The 25900-nt window shown below is 38.8% G+C and overlaps 1 protein-coding gene across 4 annotated transcripts; it reads left to right on the top strand.

The window, feature by feature from the left end:
- The first annotated feature begins 4629 nt into the window (after positions 1-4629).
- Positions 4630-15145, top strand: june (JunE proto-oncogene, AP-1 transcription factor subunit). Of its 4 annotated transcripts, none has more exons than XM_077498222.1 (3): positions 4630-4943; positions 7851-7948; positions 13189-15145. In XM_077498222.1, the coding sequence occupies exon 3, from the start codon at positions 13342-13344 to the stop codon at positions 14347-14349; it is 1008 nt and encodes a 335-aa protein (XP_077354348.1). In that variant the 5' UTR covers positions 4630-4943; positions 7851-7948; positions 13189-13341; the 3' UTR covers positions 14350-15145. The 4 variants fall into 4 exon arrangements, with proteins under 4 accessions (XP_077354348.1, XP_077354350.1, XP_077354351.1 ...); XM_077498224.1 differs by having other exon boundaries at positions 7851-7944; XM_077498225.1 differs by lacking the exon at positions 4630-4943 and adding an exon at positions 6918-7251 and having other exon boundaries at positions 7851-7944.
- Positions 15146-25900: the final 10755 nt, after the last annotated feature.

The raw sequence follows: 25900 nt of genomic DNA on the forward strand, positions 1-25900 counted from the left end.
CATAGTTGTGACGTCTATTATTTAAAAAACCCCAAAACAAAACAAACAAAAACAGGTAATATGCCTATATTAAAAGTCCACTTTTTTTCACGAGCATGGCATGTACTTTGGACAAATGATGAAGGTGCACTCAAAAAAGAGAATTGCTGAACCAAATTAAGATTACACACTGAGGGGCATATTCACTAAGAATGCGCTGCGTCCAGTAATAGCACGAAATATTGCACCACAACTGCACCCGCAGTCTGCGCCCAGTTACCCACCTATTCACGAAGGATATTGCTCTAATCATATACCGGCTCAAACACGCCCACAAAACTGACAGCTTGGAGCAAATTTGCACCTGATTTAGCACACATGGCAATGGATTTGCGCCAAGAACATGGTTGTTATAGTAACAGTTACGAGAAAGATGACATTATCAGAAAGCGAGGTTGGACCGAGAGTAAGCGTTTAGAGCGCCATTAAACTGTACAGAGCAGTCAGGACGACAACGACGTCATTCATTCATAAAGTTCAAATTATTGGTGCGATCGTTTTTAAAAAATATATTTTCAGAGGTTGGCGTGGGTGTACAGTATGCATCTGGCACGTAAGAATGATCGTAAAATGCCTCCCCGCCATTGCCGATCAACCCGGGTTACGCGATGTGTCTTAAACTAACACGGAAATATTTCCCCCTCTCTCTCTTTTTATCTCTCTCTTTCTCTCCTCTCTGCATGATCAGCCGCGCATGTTGTGCGGCAAATGGCATGCACTGCCGGAGATCGAGGTGCATCAGGTTAATACATGCTTTCCAAAAACGTAATTTGCGTCACACAAACGAGGTGTTGCTATTTGCGCTGGCGTTAGTAAATTAGACGCTGCATATCAATGAGTCTCATTTGCATTGGGGTGGGTATATTTTGCGTCAAATGTATGCAAATTACCTAATTTACATACGCGCAAATAACACCGGCGCACCGTGACGCAATCTGTTCGGCAGAGCACTTAGTGACGAATTTCCCCATCTGCGCGTGTTTAGTGAATTAAGCGCTCCCTAATTGCTCCATTTTTGCCAGTTAGCGCGGTGCAAAGGCGACGCAAATTATATTTTCAGTAGTTTCAATTTGTAATCTTAAATTTGTTCAACAATTCTCTTTTTAGAGTGTGCAGGAAGCATTACTGCGCAGGAAATTAAATATTCATCGTGAGATGGTTATCCACGCATAAATGTTCTGGCATTTCCAGACAGTTTTCTTTTTGAACGGTACCATTTCACATTAAAGTCCATTATCTCCATACACCACTTAATCCGTCCTTACATTTGCAATATTACCAGCCATAGTCGTGCGTTTACATCCCAGCATATATTATGTGATGCGCTCAGTTTTTTTTTGATTGATTGATTGATTGATTGATTGATTGATTGATTGATGATGATGCTTATTCTTCCACACAAGGTTCGTTAACATGCTATCAATGTCCTTAGCTGTTGAGTCTTGTACACAAAGTGTTGTATCTTTAGTTCAGGATACATTTAAGCTATGGTAAATTCATATTAAATATAATAGAAGTTATTGAAGTTAGTATATATTAAGGTGTAGTTAAAAAGAGAATCAAAAACATTGACTCTTTTCTGTTAAATGTAAGTGCACTGAAATTATCCGCCACTAGGTGGTAGCGTTTTATAACTGGACATTGCTGTGCATTTGGAGACGAACACGAAGGAGAAAAGAGAGACGTTAATGATAGGGGTGTGCTCAAAAAATCGATACGGGCCTCATTACAATACACGTATCGATACGCAGGCATCAGAATCGATATTGCTCATTAACTTTAAATAGGCAGTTTTATTTATTTTTTATTTACTTTTTTAAAATTTATTTATTTCCTTATTTATTTACTTCTAAACTTAACATGGCACGTGTCTTAATGTACCAATTTTCGTATATTTTGTTTAAAAACGAAATAGAATGTGTTACGTGAAAAAAAAATCTGTTTTTATTTCCCGAAATATTTCAAATAAGCACATTTTAGAGCTGTAATTTTAATACTTTGATATTTTTGCTCCTATCGGCTCATGCATATGAATACATTTTCCTGGTGTGTCTGTGAAAACTGCTCCCTGCTCTGCAGTGCGTACACATTTAAATCAGGCATGCCGCTTGGTGGTAAACCAGAAGAGCTGCTAACAAAAATATTTTTGTCAGTCAGCATAACAAACATATGCTTTAGGTATACATATAACTGTGATTATAAAATGCAAGTAAATTAATGTAATATATCGGGATACGTATCGCCGTGAAGATCAAGTATTGGGATACATATGTATCGCGATATGTATCGTATTGTGACCCTGTATCGTGATACGTCTCGTATCGTGAGGTTGGTGGCAATACCCAGCCCTAGTTAATGACGCAGTTGTATTTTTGTGTGCATTTTCTAGTAAAACCCGAAGAAAGACAACTCGAGTCTCCCGTCCATTTTGTATCACAGAAACTTACATTTAGCCGCCACACAAAGTAACAGAGCAGGATAAACAAATTGTGACACCCCTTCAGCTTTGGTTAAGAGGACTCTACCCAATATCGAAAGATTGATTTAACTAAAGTATCTAGGCCCTGTCATCGACTGGCGACAAGTCCAGGGTGCGCCCAATCAGCTGGCCAGTTTACACACGAGCCATGACCAACAGATATAGAGCGTTTTCACTGACGTCACAAACTCGGCAGTAACCCGGATGCGCGGCCATATTGGCGATATTGACGTAAACTAGCTAACACAAGCTAATGGAGAATTACAACGAGAATTGTTCGACGAGTCTTTATCGATGTCAAAACAACTTCAAAAGCTCGGCAAAGCCCACCAAAGATGCTAAGGCATATAGGGACGGACTTGGCAACAGGAAAAAGCCCGCGATTTGGAAAAAAATGTCTTATCAGAGGTACAGATCCGTATGAGTTGGCCACCTCTTCTTGGATCCACGACGACCCGGCAATTCTTCCTTCAATTACATACCCCGACATTGTGAACTAACTACCTGATTTTCTCGCCGAGCCTGTACACAGCATATTGCCTTAAATCGTACAAAGGTTTGGAAGCTTCCTACCAAATGGTGTGTGCATGGGTGAGGGAGACACATTACCAAGTCATCAACGTACCATAGTCTGGATCAAAAAAGGAAGGAAACCTCGAAATAATTACAAGTATTTCAGTCAACTGTGTGAAGTTTTGCACTTCAGACGGTTTACTTGTGGTTTGAAATTATGTTGAATTAATTTATGTATATATTTATTTTTCCAAAGGTTGAAGAAATGTTTGTTATGCCGTAGTATAATTTATAATACACTCTTATATACACTGTTGTATTTATAATGCGGTTGAGATGCATGTGTGAGCTGCTGTATGTTGTATGTTGCATTCTGTATGTTGTCTTCCATAACCATATAGTAACAATGATTACTATAAATAGTAAATCTTTTAGAAATATCTTGAGGCTACATATTTGCAGACCAGGGAAGTATATGCAACAAAATGAATGGATGTTCTCACCACTAGAGACCGCTATTGTATTACTATTATCCTTTCATTCTGATTGTTGAATTGTAACAAACGTCATTGGCTTTACTGAAAACAGCTCACTAGGTATAGACCGGATAGTTGCTATTATTAATACAGAAACACCCTAATCAAGCATGATGCATTTAGCATTTCATCTGTGTGTTTTTTTTTTAAATTACTAAACAAAAAATAGTCATCTATTAATTATTAACGGTATTTTATTTCCAAAGTGAATATGGAATACACTTTAATCAAAATCAACATCTGATGGACAAAGGTCCACCATTGTCCTCAACAAAGTTCTCTGTTGTGGTAATGTGGTGCGGACTCGGAGTGTGGACAACGGAATATCTCCAAAATGACTACTTCCGGGTTAGTGACGCGCCGGATGACGTGTGGTGAAAACGCTCTATTGTTTGTGCAAAAGTGTGGTGAGTTGCATTTATGACATAAATAACCCAAATTGAAATACTCTAATCTGGTCATATGGCAAGTTTAAAGTCGAGTGACATTTAAGACAAGAATCTATGTTTTAATGCAAATCAGAAAACATTATGCACTCTGCTATTCGACTGTAATGAACATCATCGACACTAGGGGAAGCCAGAAGGCCTGGAACGTGGGTTCGCACGTCATTGGTACAAAAAGTAAAAAAAACAACAACAAAAAAACAAAAACATACTACTGGGAAATGGCAAAGCCTATAGTTTTGAATTAAAAGGTCTGGGAAGTAACTCAACAGGTTAATGTGATAAACCTATTGTGAAATTTGATTGTAAAGATAGCAATATGCACAAAATTAAAAACAAAAACAAACGAAAAAAAAAGGGTTAACGTGATTGAACATTGTTATCTTTAAAGGGTCGTGCATGATCATAACATCTTAATGGTTCCTCATCTCTCTCTCTGTCTCTCTCTCGCTCTCTCTCTCTCTCTCTCTCTCTCTCTCTCTCTCTCTCTCTCTCTCTCTCTCTCTCTCTCTCTCTAAGCACGCACGCGCTCAATTTTAGTTGTGTTCCTGACGTTTACTCATTTGATACATTCTGGTTCTAATTACTAAGACCATTTCCGGGAAATAGTCTTAGTAATCATAGTCGCAACCATAGTCTATTTACGTCTTCAGTTCGTGTGTCTGAAAATTAAAAAGTGTTTTTCTTGGTATTTCCATTAAACGTGGATAAACCAATTTCAATCCAAATGAATGACTTTAATAATATAAATGATTATGTGGCAGAGAGAAAAAAGCAGAACAAACGCGTCAGCGTGTGAGTCACTTGATGGTCGGGGAGCGAGAAGTGAGTTAGTTGGCGTGTTTGTGCGCGCGCGCGCGTCTGCGTGTGTGCTGACTGACTCACTCTGTCTGCTCTCAGATGCTTCGACATCGCTCTGTCTTCTTCTGTGTGAGTATTCACGATTTTTATCCCCCGTATTCGCAAGCCGACCTAGCTGTTTTGCATGACTTTCAGGGGATGCATTGTTGTTTTTTGTTCAGTCGTGTTCGGATCGGAAAACGGCGATTCTTGAACTTTATGGCAATAGATCGAACTTGATTTGCTCTGGCATGAATTAGTTGAGGAAATTAGTTTTTTTTTCACCTGCTCATGCTCATCAGCGACTATCATAAAGATGGGACACGACTTGCATGCTCGTCTTTTTGTATGTAATCTCCAGTAGGCTGCAGTGTATCTTTATTACAAACGTTTATGTGGGTTAGACGAACAGTATTGAGGAAGGATGTTTATTATAGTTGGTCTAACTTTTCTTTTTTTTCTTTTTTTTGTCACACGGTGACAGCAGAGACGTGTGACCTTATGTTGAGCTTCTTTCCTGAGAATTGTACCCACAAGTAACTTTCACATTGTCAATTTCAACATGACATGGACAAATTTAATAAGTATTATAACAGGTCTGATGTAAAAACATTTTTACTTGACTTTTATAAGACTTTTGTCATTAATAATGATAAGTGCTATTGAAAAAACCTAAGAGAGAGTGACAGAGCGAGAGATGTCTAAATGTAGTTTTTTGTTTTTAAATGGAGCAGTGAAGAGTTTTAACACATTCAAATTGTGATATAGTTAATGCCAAAAAAGTAGGGATGCTAGTATCGATTCCAGGTATCATATCAGGCCGATACCCAGCAGCTTTCAGTACTTTTTCTGGCCACTGGAATATTTGTTTTGGTTAATTAGCTAATTAATTAATTACATTTATTGCATGTATTTTATGTTCAAATGAAATAAAAAATGAAGGAAAAATGCTAAATGTGAATAAAAATATGTTTGTATCAAGTACTAGTGGTATCGTAATAGTGACTACTCAAATGTTGAGTACTTGTATCGGTATGAACAAAAGTGGTATCCAACATCCCTACAAAAAAATAAATAAAATAATATAAAATAACATTCTAACCACTGTTTTGTACGCATAGCTGGTGATGCTGGTGACATCATCTAATTGAAACCATGACTAACAGTAGTAAAAGCTAGATCACAGTCCTGAGATTTTTTTTGATTTTTTTTTGGTGTGATTTGTGACTTCAGCATAGTGCAAGTGTGTTGATGATGTGTGCCTCACAATTCTGAGGTCCAGCGTTAGAATGTCAGCTCTGGCCTTTGTGTGGAGTTGGCATGTTCTCTTTGTGCTGCAGAGTTGTTTTTCGCTGGGCTTCCTCCCCACAACCCCCAAACAACATGTATGTTACATTGACTGAAGACTGTAAATCAGGGGTGTCCAAACTACGGCCCGGGGGCCATTTGTGGCCAGCCCTCCATATTTTAGTGGCCCGCAACATATGCTAAAAATGGCATTTGACTCAGTTCAATTAAAATAAACAAAAATGTTTGGAGATGGTCAAAGTAAGCAGGGAGGGTGTCGAAAAACACAGGTGCCATTATAGGTCATTTTAGTTAACTAAAACTAACGAAATAACAAACTAAAATTCAAAAAACAATTTTGTTAACGAAATAAAATACAAACGAAAATGCTTTTTAAAAAAACGAAAACTAAATGCAATTACATTTTATATTAAAAAAACTAGCTAAAACCATAATTATAGCAAAAATGTACTTCGTGTTAGTCTTTGGTGTGATTTTTGGTAGATTTATTTCGATATCAACTGGGATAATGATGTTTGAAAGTATGTCACACAGAAGTAATGTCATCTAGCAACAGCCAATAGAAAAGCACCTTCGATGATGTCGCTCCCATGGTATTTTTTTTTTTTTTTTAATGCACAAGTAAAACACATTTAAAAAGAATAACAAAACACATTTAAAAAAAATAACTAAACTAATACTGAAACTAAAACCAAAACTAAGCATTTATTAAAGAACTAAAACTACTAAAAACTAACAGAACCACCCTGAAAACTAATCAAAACTAACTAAAATGAAAAATTCCAAAACTAATAACCCTACTGCCATATTACAAATACATTGGTTTATATACTGTAGCATTTTTCTAAATATGCAAAAGCACAGATAAATTATTTGTACAATTTTTAGGACTAAACACAATTTCTCTTCATAACATTATGTGGCCCTTGCGTCCTTCTGATTTTCTGCATGTGGCCCTCAAATGAAAAAGTTTGGACACCCCTGCTGTAAATGATCTGTACGTCTGATTGCTGTTTGTCCATATTTGCCGCACAATGTGCCCTCCAGTCCGCAAACGGCGTCTCGCCCAAGCTCCAGCTCACCCACAAATGTAAGCTGTGTAAAAATGGCTGGACATATTTTAATAATCATAATTTACACCTAATAAAGTAAATCGCATTGAGCCTGTGTTGCACCAAAGCATGAGAGAAAGTTGTCGGTTGATTAATTTTTGTTTTCCGTGAAATATAGTGGAGGGGGTGGCTAAATGTATCCGTGAATCTATCCATCCGTTTTGTTTATACACAGCACAGAATCTGTCGACTTTGAGGCAAATGTTCAATCTACCACTATTGCATCATCAAAATGTGAACAGAATCATTTATTTTTTTATGTTCGTCGTAAGGGTTTGAGCTAGTTTGGATATTGCAGACATCTTACAGCACCCCACTCCATTAGCACAGTAGTTTGCTAGCTAACGTACGGAAAAACAAACACAAAAAAGTGTGTGGCTTTTTTTTTTTTTCCACTTTTCATAGAGCGGGTTGTTTTTCTGTTTGGAACATGATGGAAATGTCCCCCCATGCCCCAGAATAAAAAAAATGGTACAGTCCTGTCATCTGTGTGTATCACACATGATGATTTGCATTACTTTGCTGTTCTGTTGACTTCTATTGCACTTTACTGACAAGATTTGTATTTTTGCACCAGGAATCAACTGGCTGTCACAATATGGAAGCATGCTCTCTACGGCACAGCGGTAGAAACTGACCGGGCGGTCCTGCGGCAGGCCTCAGGAGTTTTTGTAGGTAATGTATGCATTGCTGTGCATTGTTTTTTTTTGTTTTTTTTAATGTGGATGGATTTAGTGTTGATGTCAGCAACTTGACATTTTAAATCCTCTGTACAAAATATTCATTTTGCTGTTGTAATTTATGAAAGTCCTTTCCTTGCTTTATTAGAAGAGTGTGTAGTTGTTACTGTTACAGTACATTAATTTAAAACATTATCCACTTATAGTGATCGTGTTTTATTTTTTTCTCAGAGAAGAGGCCAAGCACTGAAGTTTAATCTTCAGTCCAAATTTGAAGAGGTAATTGGAGATATAAAGACTTTATTTAACCCACCGAGAGAAAGAATGATTGCAAAGGTAGCGAATGTTGATTTAATTTCTTCTTGTCAGGGTTCGTTCACCGTTTGGTAAACATTCGCCAGAATATTGAACATGTTCCTACTTTCCTTGTGAAGAAAACAAATTGACTCCCAGCCATTTTCACAGAAGCAATCCCATTCACTCCCGGTTGTTTAACTGGATTTTGATTAATTTTGCAAGGCCCACAGAATATTGTGTTCTACTGCTATAAAAACATTGAACCTACCAAAAGAAAGATTAAGTCTCTTCTTTCATCAGGAAAAAATGATATTTCTGTTTCTGTTTTGCAGCAATTAGCATTAGAATTAGTGCTATCAAAGTTAAAGCGTTAACTAATTAATTAATCACAAAAAATTATCGCATTAATCATTGTATCACCACAGATTAATCACACTATTAATTTTGACCGCAGATGATCCTTTTTAGCCGGCAGCGGATGGTTACGTTAAAGGTAGCTGTTTGAGTTTGAGCAATAAACATAACTACATGCATTAAAGTAAAGCATTTAATAAATGTTTACATATGCCGTAGGTCATTTTTTCCCCCATTTTAAATTATGAAAAAAAATGATTAGAAAAAGCAGGATGAATGTGTGCAGTGGATCTAAATTTTTGAAGATGTCCTCATAACATTAAACATCGAAAAAATTAACACATAACAGCTGCGCTTCAAATTTAGCGGGCAAAATATGTTGGGGAAAAAAAAGCCTTTTTAAATCAGTGATTAATCATGATTAATCAAAATTCTAAAATGTGATTAATCTGATTAAAAAATTTAATCGTTTGACAGCTCTAATTAGAATATAACTAAGTTCTATCATTATTCACAAATCTCTTTAGAATTGTGAGTAATTGAGCTCTATTTCAACATGGCCCTGGTTGATCTCCTTTGCTCTGCTTCCACCTGCTGGCCGTTTCTGTAATAACTACCATTTCTTTGCAGTTGAGAGGCTGCATCAAAGCCTTCTGTATGCGCTTGCATTAAAAATACCCCCCCCCAAAAAAAACCCCAAAACAAAACAAAACAAACAAACATATAAATACGTCTTTGGGACAACTAAAACATTTAAAATAGAACATATTTATACATTTTGGGGAGCAAATGAGTTAAAACTGTTTGTGAACGTCTGGTGAACATTTAGTGAACGTGAATGCAACCACTCGCAAACATTCGACCCGCGAAATGTGCGGGCTTAAGAGGGGAAGCAGTCATGGGTGAATGAGTGTAGATGAGTTTTTGGAATCGAGCCAGTTGAAGATTTGTGTCAAAAGGAACGATGACATCGTAATGCTGCTCCTTTGTTTTGATTGCCAGACCGCAATTTTCTTCACGTAACTTTTGTTGTACCATCTGTGCTTCTCATCTCACAACTCTTAAAACCTCTCCAGTTTGGTCCGTCTTTTAAACTAACAAAGAAAAAGCATCAGTTAACCTTTTGATACTGGCTGAAATGAGGGGACCACTTCAAAATTCCAAGTAAGCAATTATGTATTGTTTATATTTCCTGGTTAATTTAATAAACAACTACATTAACAGCTTCCTCTTAAAGGTGATAAGACAAATAGTTAAGGATTTTGGGGTGCACCGTGGCCCTTTATTGCACTAGACTAGATCCACCCCTTGCACTGAACATTTGACAAATCCCATCTCAAAATTCAGAACCAAAAACAAGAGCAAACTGTAGTAAAATGACCATTTTGAAAACAGTTACATGAGAATCATTAATGTGACAGGTTCAAAAATCAGACCTTAACACAGCACAAAGTGGAGGAAATTTTTGCATCTAAAATTGAATTATCTTTATTTGCTGCAATGTTTTGAAGAGTAATTGTGTTGTTTTAGTCGTTGTTTATTTGTATCTTTGTATATTTAGAAAAGCTTTACAGCAGTGATGTCAAGCATAAGGCCCGCGGGCCGGATCAGGCCTGCAAAGGGGTTTAACCCGGCCCGCGAGATGATTTTGTAAAGTAAAAAATAATTTATGTCGGACCAATTAATCAGCTGGCCACAATCAGAACATAAATTTATAATTTCACAAGCAGTCCTCAGATGAGCAATGCAACTTGTACGGGGCATCGTCCTGGATGTCATTATTTTACACACAACTTAAAGTTACAGTCTGTTTATTTTATTTTTTTTAAATCATAGACCGATATAAACATGTTAAATACGACACAAATTAATTACTGGTAACACAATAGATATGACAAGGATTATCCTCCTTATAACATTAATACATTTGCTCCCAAAAACATGTAAATATGTTCTATTTTAAATATTAACTGTGTTCCAAAGACGTTTTTTTTATTTTTTTATGATAGAGCATACAGAAGGCTTTGATGCAGCTTCTGAACTCAAGATAACTGTTGAAGCAATGGTAGTTATTACAAAAACGGCTAGCAAGTGGCAGCAGAGTATAAGAGATCAACAAGGGCCCTGTTGCAACAGTTTTAAACAGATTTGTGAATCCTGATAAAACTTAGCTATATTCTAATGCCAATTGCTGCAAAACGGAAACAGATAGAAATATACTTTTTTTTTCCTGATGAAAGAAGAGACGGTAATATTTCTATTGGTAGGTTCCATGTTTTTATAGCCCCTGGGACGTAGTTTGGACACCACTGCTGTATCTCTTTCACAAGTCTCTCACCTTATCCATCTCTTCTTAGGATTCTAAAACTAATTGTTACAGCCATGACTTTTATTTTCCTGGCCCCGCAATGGTGAAACAAGCGCTATTCAGTCACAGCATTACATCAGAATTGTCATACCCTGACATTATAGTTCATTTTGTGATTGCTACGACTGCAAAAAAAAAAAAAAAATAAATAAAAAAAAAAAAAAATAAAAAAAACAACTTTTCTGTGCCAGCAAAGTATATAAAAAGTTTGGTGTCAGTGATGAATGAGAGACTTGACCTCAGAGCAGTATCAAAACAGTACAACAGTGGTGTCAGACATACGGCCCGCGGGCCGGATCAGGCCCGCAAGATGATTTTGTAAAGTTAAAAAAAAAAAAAAAAAAAAAAAAAATGTATTGTCGGACTAATTAATCAGCCAGCCACAATCAAAATAAATACAATTTGTAATTTCACAAGCAGTCCTCAGATGAGTAATGCAAGTTGTACGGGGGAATCGTCCTTGATGTCATTATTTTACACACAGCATAAAGTTACGGTTTGTTTAATTATTATTATTATTATTTTAAATCATAGTCTGACATAAACGTGTTAAATACAACACAATTTCAATTATTGGTAACGCAAATACATATGACAAGGATTAGTGTCCTTATAACGTCATGAACTGAGCCACGCAATGCATTCTGGGAAGTATATGCAAAACAGGTGGATTTAACACATTCGGAACGTATACCGGCAAAGTTTTGCTGCGATCCATTTGCATTTGTGTTATTTTTCGGAACAACATGATTACAGTTGAGCTCCGTAATTAAGGGCTGGTCCACGAAAATCTGCGTATAAATGACGGCAATTGTTTTTAAGTTATATACCGTTATTTTACTGATGCGGCCCACTTGGTAATATATTTTCCTCCATGCGGCCCCTCAGCTAACATGAGTTTGACACCCCTGCAGTACAACATCAGTGACCTCTGTCGTCATAAATGTGGATGGATTTTGATTAGTGATAGATTGATATGGTTTTTTGAAGGGCGATATCGATTGCGATTATTAGTAGTCAAGGAGACCGATTACCAATTTTTCTAAATATTCATTTGCAGTAAAAGAGGACATAGCGTCAAAAAACAAACAACATTTTCGATTAATTTTAAACATATAAAGAAGTGACATCATTGTTTAAAAATTATAACAAAAATTGCAGGGAGGGTCATCAGCATGTTAAGCTAAATTAAAAACTAAGCAAGTAAAACTTCCTTAAAATCTTCAACAGTAAATAGTTTTCTCAAATTTCAACAGAATTTATTTATTTATTTATTTTTAATTAAAAAAAATGTAGGGATTTCCCAATGTCAGAATTGTTTTTTTATAAAGTCGACATTTAAATAAATCCATAAATGAAAAGTTCCCTGTATCTCACTGAGTGACAAATGCATGTGAATGTAGCTAATTTGGGGGTTTTGTCAGGGTTTGTAAAAGATTTCAAAAGAGCTTAGCAGTGAAAAATTGAAATGTTTTTGTGACAAGTAAAAACTGTCTGTGACCATATTACAAATCCTGATGAAAACCCTAAATTCGCTACGTTTGCAAGCATCCACCGCTCAGTGAGATACCAGCTTGATCGGGCTTCAGATTCGTAAAAAGGACGATGCCGATACTTGTCAAAAATGCCAAATATTGGCATTGACAATTAGGGATGTAACGATATCCAAACATCACGATACGATATTATCACGATATTGTGGGAGTGTTGGCGATATTTAAAAAAGATCACAATATTCTAAAAATGAGAGCTCCTACTAAAAAAAAAAAAAAAAAAAGCACAATATTGTGCTTTTTTCCATAACAGCAATGCATATAAACAACCTACAATCTCTAATAACAATATTGAGTCACTTACTAGTTAATGCAAGCACACATTGATCGCTTCACAAGAAAATTAGGTTCCCCTTCATCTGACAATTAGCATAGATTTTAAACATAGAAGGCCAAAACATCCCTAATGAAAATTACATTGCACTAATAAAGTAGCCACTAGAGGGTGCTAGAACTGCACAAATGGAAATCAACCAGACTTTTTTAACAGATGTGTTCCTTTTAAATATTGTGAACATGACGACGACAATATTGTGGCAGTTTTAATATCACAATATCACGATATTGCCCTTATCGTTACCTCCCCATTGATAATCAGCCCAGCTGATAATCGTAATAGCTCCTTGTTAATTTGTCATCTTTCTGTTTCGTTTCCACTTCTAGAGTCCTGCCAGGACTTGGATTGTATATTCTCCTTGTCGTCTCTTGTTCGTGTTCTTCATCCTCCACCCACTGACGTCGGAAGAACGTTTCAATCTCTTATGTTATTGAGGTTAATCTGATTATGAAGATTACCTCGAAGAGAATTCCTCATCAATGACAGCCAAGATGGAGACTCCTTTCTACCATGACGACTCCCCCGCCATTCACAGCTTCAGTCAGTTTCCAGAATACGAGCGCTACCCTGGAAACAAGATGTTGATGTGTAAGAAGGCCATGTCAGTAGGAAGCCATCATTTTCCTGCCGGTGTTGCGGGCGGGAGAAGTACCAACCCCAACAACCTCGGGCCAGCTAACAACAGCTCCCTCATGACATCATCGGCTGACATGAACATGCTGAAGCTAGCCTCCCCTGACCTGGAGCATTTGATCATCCAGTCCAACCAGGGATTGGTCACCACCAGCCCTCTGTCCAACTCCACCAACCCGTTCATCTATCGGAACCAGGCCACCAACGAGCAAGAAGGCTTTGCCGATGGCTTTGTCAAAGCGCTCGCGGACCTTCACAAGCAGAACCAGCTGGTGGGCGGCCACATGTCGCCGTCATCTTCCTCCAATGTCTCCTTGCAAGCGTCCTACCAGAGGAACTTGATGTCCACGAGTGACATGCCCATCTACACCAACCTGAGCAGCTACAACCAGGGACAGCTGGCGTATTCCGGAGGGCAGATGGCATACAGCTCGGGCCATAACGGCGGCGGAGCCTCTCAGCCGCATCCCAGAGGTCTGGATGCCCCTCAAACTGTCCCCGAGGTCCCTCACCTACCCGGAGACCCTACATCTCCGCCTTCCCTCTCCCCCATCGACCTCGAGACGCAAGAGAGAATCAAAGCCGAGCGCAAGAAGCTCCGCAACCGCATCGCGGCGTCGAAATGCCGTAAGCGCAAACTGGAGCGGATCTCGCGACTGGAGGAGAAGGTGAAGATCCTGAAGAGTCAGAACTCCGATCTGGCCTCCACCGCTTCGATGCTGCGGGAGCAGGTCTCGCAGCTCAAACAGAAGGTCATGAGTCACGTCACCAACGGCTGCCAGATTGCCGTCAGCTCTCCCAACAAATCCGGAGGACGAGGCGGCAGCGCCGGCAGCGAGGACTCCAGCTGCTGAGGAGGCTTGGGACATCGGAAGAACAAGGGAAGGAGATAAACCAAACGGTTTCTACAATTTGGGATTTTCACTCATGCTCGATGCTGTCAACGAGAGCTTCGTGAAAGTGGCGCAAGGGTCAGTTACCGCCCCATTTAGGCAGCGATACCCGTCAAACACTGTTGAACGTGAAAGGGTTTCATCGCAGACATGAGGTTCCGGGCCATGAAGGACGTTCAATTGAATGATTTCTATGGTGACTAATATTATTTAAAGAGACAATTCCGAAGGATTTGACACAACTTTGAAACACTTTAAACAACTGAACTATTATTTATTATTTTTTTAATTATTATTACATCTCACTTCAAGTGGAACTTCTTTTTCCCTTGTTAAATCGATTTTTTTTTTTTTTAAATTTTTTATCAGTGTAACTATTTTTGAATAATTAAATCAACCAGTGCAAAGGCAAAAATGTAAGTATGAACACTTTATTCAAATCAGTGGTGTAATTAATGAGCAACTTGTAGAATGCGTTTGATCAGACTGTCACTGTATTTCTGAATTCATAATTTAAAAACATTTACTAAAAAGACCATTTGCGTTTCGCAACACGGTGCAATTCGCTATTCTGTTACGTTCCTGTGTTTGGTTTGTGTTTTTTGATTTCATTACATGTACACGATCAACTCTGGTTGAAAGTCCAATTTTCAAATGTAAAATTTGACATTTTTCATGTGTTTGCTGCTGGAAGTTTAAAACGTTTATTGCCACTTTATGTAAAATAAATAAATAAAATCTATTGATCAATCATTAATGTTCACCACTTTTTGTATGTTTTTTTTTTTTTAAATGAATATAAATTGAATTTTTTTCTTTTTTTCTTTTTTCTAATTTACATTTTTCTATACATTTGCAATGCAATTTTCAAACCATCAGCAATAATATTAAATATGATGAACTTAATAATTATTGTGAAAAATAATTAGGGCTGGGTATCGATTCAGATTTCCAGAATCGATTCGATTCACAAGGGCCCGATTCGAGTCACAACAATTTTCGATTCAGTTGAGGAATTCATGCAGCACATATTTTAGACAGTCAAAGGTACCAATGCTGCAAAGAGTAGAAACTTCTTACTCTAATTTAATGCATTAGTAAAAATATGAATATTTGCATGAGGAATTGAATCCATTGCAGTTACATTAATCTGTTTTATTTAACATGGCCTTATAAAAACAATAAATGATCATTTAAATCAATTACAACCACAGTACAGGCTGTGTAAATAAAGTGACAAAAGGGGGGGTTGATATATCGATACATGGTTTTATGTATCGATACTGGGATATGAAAAGGCGTATTGATACAATATTTTAGACTCAGCCCTAAAAATAACTGTTTTATGTTCCCAAATTGTGACAGTGAACAACATATTTGTTTGCTATTTGATGATATTTTAAATGAATGATTGACTAATTAAATATTTGGTAATTTTCTAAAACGAGGGAAAAAAGAAAAGAATAAAAGAAACAAATACAAATGCAAGTCATCACATACTATACAAGTTTCTATTAGAGAGAATATCCAGCAGTAATAGTGGATTATCGACCAAACATTGGTAGCAACTGTACGTGTAATTTATCCTACTAGTGCACTGTTAACGTATCTTTTATGTTCCAGCACTTTAGTTGCTTGACATTGTTTGACTGTCATGTTTGTGTCAATATAAAAAAAAAAAATTAGGAAACCTTCAGCAGCTGCTGCTTTGTGTCTGAGCATTCAGTTTAAATCAAAAGGTAGAAACATGGTATATAAACAATCTTTAAAAAATTTAATATATATAGTAATATATAATAGACATTTTTTTTTCTCAAAACTGCTCATGTGCTCTTGTGGGGGCATTCTTTTGCAACAATGAACGATATATCTTGTCAAGGTATGGTGGAACCAGTAGGGATGTAACGATAAGCGCAATATCGTGATATCGTGATATTAAAACTGCCACAATATCGTCGTCGCCATGTTCACAATATTTAAATGCAACACATCTGTTAAAAAAAAAGTCAGGTTGATTTGCATTTGTGCAGTTCTAGCACCCTTTAGTGGCTAGTTTATTAGTGCAATTTAATTTTCATTAGGGATGTTTTGGCCTTCTATGTTTAAAATCTATGCTAATTGTCAGATGAAGGGGAACCTAATTTTCTTGTGAAGCGATCAATGTGTGCTTGCATTAACTAGTAAGTGACTCAATATTGTTATGAGAGATTGTAGGTTGTTTATATGCATTGCTGTTATGGAAAAAAGCACAATATTGTGCTTTTTTTTTTTTTTTTTTTTTTTAGTTCTTTTAGTGCCATTTAATTTTCATTAGGGATGTTTTGGCCCTTCTATGTTTAAAATCCATGCGAATCGTCAGATGAAGGGGAACGTAATATGCCTGTGAAGCAAGTCAATATGTGGAGGAACTCAATGTGTGTGTACATTAACGTACGATAATAAAAACATAACACAACACTGCTGTTATGTACAAAAGCACAATATTGTGCTTTTTTTTTAGTATGAGCCTTTTGTTTTTTTATAATATTGTGACTTTTTAAATATCGCCAACCCCCCCAGAATATCGTATCATGAGCTTCATATTGTGATAATATATCGTGACGTTTGGATATCGTTACATCCCTAGTAACCAGTGGCAAAATCTTCCAAATATGGGCATGCTGGAAATTGGTAACTTTGGCATTCCTCTTTCACACTGACTGAGTGCAGTTGGAAAAGGGCTTAACACTAATGAGGAGAAGCATTTTAGAAAGTGGCTGAATGGATGGTTCTTTGACTTGTAATAAGGGACAGGTGTAGTTCATTATCAGCTTTGAGTTCTTTTAGTGCCATTTAATTTTCATTAGGGATGTTTTGGCCCTTCTATGTTTAAAATCCATGCTAATCGTCAGATGAAGGGGAACGTAATATGCCTGTGAAGCAAGTCAATATGTGGAGGAACTCAATGTGTGTGTACATTAACAACGTACAATAATAATGATAACACAATAACACAACACTGCTGTTATGTACAAAAGCACAATATTGAGCTTTTTTTTTTTTTTTTAGTATGAGCCTTTTTTTTTTTAATAATATTGTGACCTTTTTTAAATATCGCCAACTCCCCCCCACAATATCGTATCGTGAGCTTCATATCGTGATATATCGTGACGTTTGGATATCGCTACATCCCTAGTAACCAGTGGCAAAATCTTCCAAATATGGGCATGCTGGAAATTGGTAACTTTGGCATTGCTCTTTCACACTGACTGAGTGCAGTGTGAAAAGGGCTTAACACTAATTAGGAGAAGCATTTTAGAAAGTGGCTGAATGGATGGTTCTTTGACTTGTAATTGTTAAGGTTCCGGTGCGACCGGAGAGTGGATCCCAGAATCACAGAACACAGAGGAGTAAGCGAGAGGTTTTATTCACCAAAACACGTGAATATGAACATAAAGCGCTGGGCACAGCCAGGAAAAAGGTTAACAAAAAGTGCTTGCAAATTGCAAGGAGGGAAATTAACACAACACAAAAAGACCCGAAGGCTACAAACCACAAACACAAGAAAGCAACAACTTACTATAGCTATGAAACACGCCACATAAAAGTGGGAACAAAAAGAGACGTAGCAAAACTTACGTAGATGAAAATCGAGAATATTGGACTACAATAATTAGCGAAGGCGAAAAACAGTAGAAACACTAGACGATGGCTGTGAGCAGACGGAGCAACGACCCAACAGTGGCTGCAAGGAGTCCCAGTCCTTATGAAGGCCTAATAGGTGATGCACTGCAGGTGTGGTGCAGGGGACACGCCCCTCTCATTAATCAGGCACTGTGAGACAAGGAAAACACACTGAGAGCCCAGCAACATGACAGTAATAAGGGACAGGTGTAGTTCATTATCAGCTTTGGGTCACTGTTTGAGAACTTCGTAATCCCCAAGGTCAATTTCAATGTCAAATTAAAGAAAAAGGTTAAAAGGTTACTAGAATGTGCAACAATCATCAAGTACACCAAGTTCCATTAAAATCCAAATCTGCTTGGTTCAACACTGTGCTTGCATGGGCTTTCTCCGGGTACTCTTGCCTCCTCCCACATTACAAAAACATGCTAGTTAAAAAACAAAAATATTCCTTTATTCATCCCCAGACGATGCATTCAAAATTTACAGAAATACAGCAACAACTGGATATTGTTTAAACCTACTGCGGACTCAAATCGGACATTGAGTCTATAGATGACAGGCATTTGTTTGGGTTTTGTGGTGATGTGGGTGCAGTGACAAATGGTGGCCCACACAGCCATTCGAATGTCTGATGGTGCCTGAAGCGTTTAGTTCAACTGCCAGGGTGGTGTGATGCACTGGCTAAAGGAGCCGCCCGTCTGCCAGCTCATCGTTGAGAGGGTGAGAGGAGTGGTCCAAGATGGCTCTCACTTTGTTCTTCGTCCTCCTCTCAGTCGCAGTCTCTAAAGTCGTCCAGCTGTGATTCATTTAAAGAGGGGAGTCTTCGTCACCTTCATGATTCTGCTCATGAGTTCTCAAATTATTCAAAGATGTGAATGTCAGTGTTTGTCTATATGTGCCCTTTAACATAACCAGTTCAGGGTTTAGTCTGTCTCGCACCCAAAGTCAGCTGGCATACGTGATATATCTTTAAAGGCCCAGTATGCCGGTTTCACTCAGGAAAATGCACTTTTTAAATACAGGATGTACACACTTTAACTTTCTCTCAGTCTACACATCTGGGTTTATGTTAATCTTTGGTGGTGATTTTGTCTTAAACCCCCACCCCCCAGCCTGTATTTTGCCATTTTGTGTTTGTTTTGTAAACAGAAGGACATTTCTGTGGAAAGACAGTGTTTACACCCCTCCAGCCAATCGCAGAACAGGGGGCGGCGTGTCGCAAACGGGGCCGGGCGAACGTGTCGGCTGCGTGACGTCAATCCCGCGGCAATTTGAAAGCATGCACAGATTTTTTTTTTCTCACTCACTCACTTACAAAAGCTTACGTGTGTGAATGAGTGAGTGAAGAAAAAAAGAATCCGTGCGTGCTTTCAAATTGCCGCGGGAGTGACGTCATGCAGCCGACACGTTCGCCGGCTCTGTTTGCGACACGCCCCCCTTTCCCCCCTACCCCCCCGCTCTGCAATTGGCTGGAAAGGTGTAAACACTGTCTTTCCACAGAAACGTCCCGCTGTTTACAAACCAAACACAAAATGTTAAAATACAGGCTGGGGGGGGGGGGTTAGGACAAACCCACCTCCAGAAATGAAGACAAGCCCAGATCTGTAAATTGAGAAGCAGTTTGTTTGTTTGTGTGCATTTTCCTGAGTGTAAGCGGCAGACTGCATCTTTAAATTTATATATTTATCTTGGCAATTGATCACAACAATTTGTTAATGCCAGTTAATGTGCAATTCAAAACACATGCATAAAGCACACTGGACAAAAGTGCTTGGATTCTGCTGTCGTCATTTTGCCTTAGAATGTGAGTCTGCTTATTTCTTGGTAAGTTCCTGTGAATTTTCTGCTTCTGCTCTTCACATTGTTAATGTTTGCCATTCCGAAGAAAGTGTTGCAAAAACTAAAAAGGAAAGGCGGAAACACAAATAAATGTTGAAGAGAAAAGGTGAAGCTCTAACAATTTGCAAATTTAACTCTTAGGCCCCTATGCTACATTCCCACCATCAGTGGGCGCGATCGCATACCGGGTGGCACGTTTGGGACATTTCCGGAGAGCATTTCGCTACTTCGCCCATTTCGCTGGCGTTGGCTGAATTGAACTTTTACCGCCATCGCGTCAGCGACAGCCAATCGGTGTCACGTCACCAAATACGTCCCACAGAAGACAAGACACAGGAAGGGGTTAGAATATTGTGTGCAGAACATGACGTGTAGCAGAGCAATTGAGGATAGCTTGATCATCGCGGTTTGCAGGCACGCGGAGTTGTACGACACGGCGAGCTACGTGTACCGGGACCAGGCCAAAAAGGAGATTACTTGGAGGAAGAGAAGCATGGAAGTTGTCTTATCTTGTGAGTTTGTTTGTTTGTTTAATTGTTGAAGTGTTGCGCAAGCTAACAATGCTACAATAAAGTTAGCACCACCAACCGAAGCGGAAATCTCTCTTCTTCCTTTGTTGCGGCGCGGCACAAAACAAATCCCATTGGAGAACCCTGCGAACAAACGTGTGAGACCAATGTAGTTCGGTTCAGTGTGAGCGCAGCATTAGAGGTAGAAAAGAAGTTGGGAAGATAACCTTCTGGACAGCAGTGCAAAGGAGCAGCGATGATTGGCCCACTAAATGTAGGATACTAAAGTCTTGGAGCGAGTGACTTAAAGAGATAGCTCGGATTTTTTGACATGAATCTCTATTTCATCCTCACCTTCTGTGTGTGCGATCATCACTGACTTACCCCTGACAGCGTTCTGTGACACAAGTTCTGGTCCGGTGTTGGTCGAGAGGTCAGTCGTCAAGCAAGTTGGCTTGGGTCAGGGAAATTGTGTTCAGAAGAATGATACATTTGCATCACTGACTCCTTTCTGAAAAAAAGTCAGACGCCATTACTGCCAGGCACTACTTTTCTGTTCGTTCGTATCACTGCGCGGCACCTCGCATAGAGCTGATAGACACGCGCTAATCTACAAGTTGTTTGTCTTTTCGAAGGCGGAAGGTGCACGGATCAGCTGTCTGCAGCGCGTCGATTAGCTGTCCACAGGGCGCCGCGCAGTGATACGAACGAACAGAAAAATAGTGCACAGCGGTAATGGCGTCTGACTTTTTTTCAGAAAAGGAGCTTAGTGATGCAAATGTGTCACTCTTTTGAACACAAATTGGTTTTAGAAGAAAAACGCTTTATTTCCGTGACCCAAGTCAACTTGCTGGACTATTTTCCTCTCGACCAACACCGGACCAGAACTCGTGTCACAGAACGTTGTCGGGGGTAAGTCAGTGATGGTCGCACACACTTGAGGTGAGGATGAAATAGAGATTCATGTTAAAAAATCCAAACTATCCCTTTAAGGGGGATGGCAGCTGACACCCAATGATTACATACATTCATCGTTCGTCGACTGGGGAAGGGACTGCACATGGCGGTAGGGCCGGCGACATGTGGCAATTTCTATTCATCGACGAAGGAGTGCAGAGGAGGCGACTTGCCAGAAAATGGACCCACCGTTCGAGAGACTCCCAAAATTCCTGATGGCCAACTTGTCCCTTTTCAAGATAATGCCCCCACTCTTACGTCAGACATGAAAACAAGAGATATCAGCAGAATAAAATCTTAGCTGTTGAATCAAGGCAGTCTGAAACGTTTATCTTCATTTTACTGGCTTTTTTTTTTTTTTTTTTTACAATTCCATAGTAATAAGTGCTGACTAATGATGCTTTTGAAATCATTTTCCATTCAATTTTCAAGTGAAATCGTCCGCTGGAGTTTTCCTGCTACACGTTAATGACATCCTCCCTGATGATTAGCTCTGAGTCATACTGACTCACAAGTGAAACTGTGTTTGACCGAGTATTGACGTGCTACTGCCTCTACTGATGATGATAATGATGACGATAGATGTGTCAAGCATCAGTCCAAAGAATTCCCATTTATCATTGGATTGTGCCGGACCGCACAACCTTCATTAACACATGAGTTTTGTTTTAATACTTAAGAAAAGGAGCAGCATGTTAAATAACTGATAGAGAAAAAATGGAATCCTTGCAGCCGGACTTAACAGGTGACAGTTGGGATTTTTGGGTTGGAGTCAAATTGAGTCACTAATGTCATGATAGATTAGTCAAAGAGATCAGAAAAGAATACTGATTGCTGCAGTGTGGCAATTATTTTAAAGCAGCAAAGTTGCACTGTATTCCATGTCGTGATGGGCAGTACAGTTCTTTTAGGTGAACTGAATCACTAGAATCAGTTCATTTAAAAGAAACGTTCAAAAGATTTGTTCACCGAATTGTCCCCCCTCCGTTCACTTAATGAATCGTTGGGGAACCGGAAATGGTAACACACTCATTCACTGAATCGTTCCTGAACCCGAAATGACAACACGTTCACCCACTGACTCGTTCACTCATTGATCCGTTCACGTCTTCGCGAACGGGAAGCTTCCTCAGTGACTCGTTGCTGAACACCAATAGTGAGGCTGCATGTGTAGTAAGATCCCGCCCACGTCTGACGCTAGCTTCTGATTGGTCATTCGCAAAGACTGACGGCATGAGCGTGGCTGCTCTCATGAACTGAGAAGAGAACGAACCACTTCAAGAAGTCACCCGTTCACTCACGTTCACTGAAAAGATTCGTTCTAAAGAACAAATCGGTCGTGACCGACACAACACTAATTCCATGAAGAAGTTAGATCCTTCAATGTGCATTTACAGAAAATAGTTGCCAATCTAAAAGTCTGTGGTCACAAATGTGCCATCTGCTTTGCTGTTGTGTGCTGGGGAGCAGCATCAGTGCCCAAAAGAATCAATAAAGTCGGGTGACAGCATGGGACTGAAGATGGAGGTGTTTCAGCCAGTGCTGGACTAGAGATTCACTGAGAAAACTTCTCTCCATCACGGACGATCATTCACATCCTCCCCCATGACACTTCGACAACAGACTCATTCATCTTTGCTACCAGAAACAACAGTTTAAGTCACCTATTCATGCCATTCACTATTTATTTATGAAACGACTCTCCAATGTGTGTGAGACAAATGCATCTAGACACAGTGAAATAAATGTTATGGTATTTGCAATCAATATCATGAGCAATATTGACATCTCTCAATTTGTACTCAACATTTAGAAATCTAATATAACCTTAATTGCCCTGTGATTGGCTGGCAACCAGTTGAGCATGTCCCCCGCCTACTGCCCAGAGCCAGCTGAGATAGGCGCCAGCACCCCCCGCGACCCTTGTGAGGAATAAGCGGTCAAGAAAATGGATGGATGGATGGATGGATGGATGGATGGATGGATATAACCTTAATATAAACTCATCTAATACGTGATATTGAGTATTTCCACATAATTACCTTGAGACTTATTTTAGTAAAGACACTTTGATGACAGAGGATCAGCGGATCGGCAGTTTGGATGGGTGGAGATAACTGGCCTCCATTTTTGTCTTGAGTGACTTAAAGGGGAAGCAAACTTTTGCATTCAAGAGTCACAGTTTGATTTTCAAACACAAAAAAACAGACAGATGGCCAGATCATTTGTAGAGGACCAGGAGATCCTTAAATCCGTATTTTAAATACAATAAATTAAAAAAAAGATAGAAAATCATTTTCTATCACACAATAAAATATGTTTATGTAATTATGTATAATTAGTGAAACAGTTATCAAATCAAATAAATAAAAATTCATCATATGATATGGCATTCCTAGTTTTACTATGTTTTTTAAATCCCAATATTTCATATAAGTAAACCAATTACTTCATGAGCGAAATGATTTAAAAAATAAATACATAAATGAATAAATATATTTTACTTGACCAATTCTGGGAAATAAACAGTTCAATTCAATTCATCAATTACAATTTCCCAGTCTTGGTTTTGAAGATCTTAGTTGTCATGTCTTTGGAGCGATTGTCGAGTAATCCAGGAAGAAATTTCTGAAGTGCGCGTTGAGGCGTGATTCATTCCGGACGAATGACATCACTGATGACGTCTGACATTTGATGGGTTCAGGAAGTGGTTCGACTTTTCCATAGTTTCACACAGCGCAATGCTTCTCCGCAAAAGTTGCGTGTCGGTGCGTGTTTTAGCCGTAACATACTTTTCTTTTATTATCATGGAGGATGCTAAAATAATAATAATAATAATAATAATAATAATAATAATAATATTATCCATCCATTTTCTGAACCGCATAATTTATCCACTTACTCCTCACAAGACAAGGGTCGCACGGGTGCTGAACTGGTTGCCAGCCAATTGCATAATAATAATAATAATAATAATAATAATAATAATAATTATTATTATTATTATTATTATTATTATTATTATTATTATTATTATACTAGAGGCAGCACGGCGGTTGACTGGTTAGCACGTCCGCCTCCCAGTGCTGAGATCTCGGGTTCGAGTCCAGGCTCCCGCCTTCCTGGGTGGAGTTTGCATGTTCTCCCCATGCCCGCGTGGGTCTTCTCCGGGTACTCCGGTCTCCTCCCACATTCCAAAGACATGCATGGAAGGTTAATTGGGCACTGCGAATTGTCCCTAGGTGTGCTGGTCAGTGTGGATAGTTCTTCGTCTCCGTGTGCCCTGCGATTGGCTGGCAACCAGTCCAGGGGTCCCTGCCTACTGCCGGAAGCTGTCTGGGATAGGCTCCAGCACCCCCACGACCCTTGTGAGGAATAAGCGGTCAAGAAAATGGATGGATGGATGGATAATAATCCATCCATTTTCTTAACCGTTTACTCCTCACAAGGGTCACGGGGGTGCTGGAGCCTATCCCAGACAGCTTCTGGCACTAGGCGGAGGACACCCTGAACTGGTTGCCAGCCAATTGCATAATAATAATAATAATAATAATAATAATAATAATAATAATAATAATAATAATAACAATAATAATTACGGATGGGCGAGATACCAGGTATCGGTATCGGGCCGATACCTTCCTTTTTTCAAGTACTCGAGTACTCGTGACGCAGACGAGTACAAGCGACCGATGGCAGAGGGAGAAGACGTTAAGTGAGTCCTCCTTGCCTGTAACTGGCGCTAGCTTGCAGCAGTTTTTCACCAAAACTTCACCGGTTGGAAATACTTCAAAATTGTGAATCTTAAACTAAAAGAGCATTTTTGTGTTTTATTTTGAGCGTTAAGACTATTGAAGAGTGACTGTGCTGTTTTTTGTTGTTGTTGTTTTTTGTCAAAAGTAAAGGAAATATATTTGTTTAAAAATATCTTTTAGTGATTTTTTTTTTATTTGTCAAAATGTACTACTGGTATCAGCAGTTGGTATCGGTATCGTTGAGTACTGAGGGTCTGAGTATCGGTATCGGTATTGGTCTGAAAAAAAGGTGGTATCGAACATCCCTAATAATAATAATAATAATAATAATAATAAGCACATTATTGCTGGTTTGGCAAAACTAATGGATTGACACATTACTTTGAAAATTGACGTCATTTGCATTGCAAGGTGAAGTGCTTGTTGTGCGCTAATGGCGCCCACCAACAATCATGTTTGTTAACCATTCATCTAACATAACAACTATCAGTACTGTGATAAACTAAAATTAATAAACAAAATGAATCCCCATCACTTCAGTATCCATAAGAACAGTCTCCATTAAGGATTACTAATTTCATAACATGACATTACCCACGCAATATGAACTGATTAACTGTATAAGTGCAACACAATGTTACTCTTTTTTTAACAACCGTACAGTTCAGCGGGCCCGTCGCCATGGGGGGGCCTTGGGGGTCCGTGCCCGCCCTGTCAGTCAGCCGTGCCCGCCCTAGCAAGATGACTCACCAACTATTCGTCCTATCAGTCACGTAAACTTGCGCC

Source organism: Festucalex cinctus, chromosome 15 (genome assembly GCF_051991245.1).
Source record: "Festucalex cinctus isolate MCC-2025b chromosome 15, RoL_Fcin_1.0, whole genome shotgun sequence".
NCBI classification, from domain to species: domain Eukaryota; kingdom Metazoa; phylum Chordata; class Actinopteri; order Syngnathiformes; family Syngnathidae; genus Festucalex; species Festucalex cinctus.

What these genes read in the sequence shown, in the direction of transcription:
- june (XM_077498222.1), top strand. Translation starts at nt 13,342, where the DNA reads ATGACAGCCAAGATGGAGACTCCTTTCTACCATGACGACTCCCCCGCC.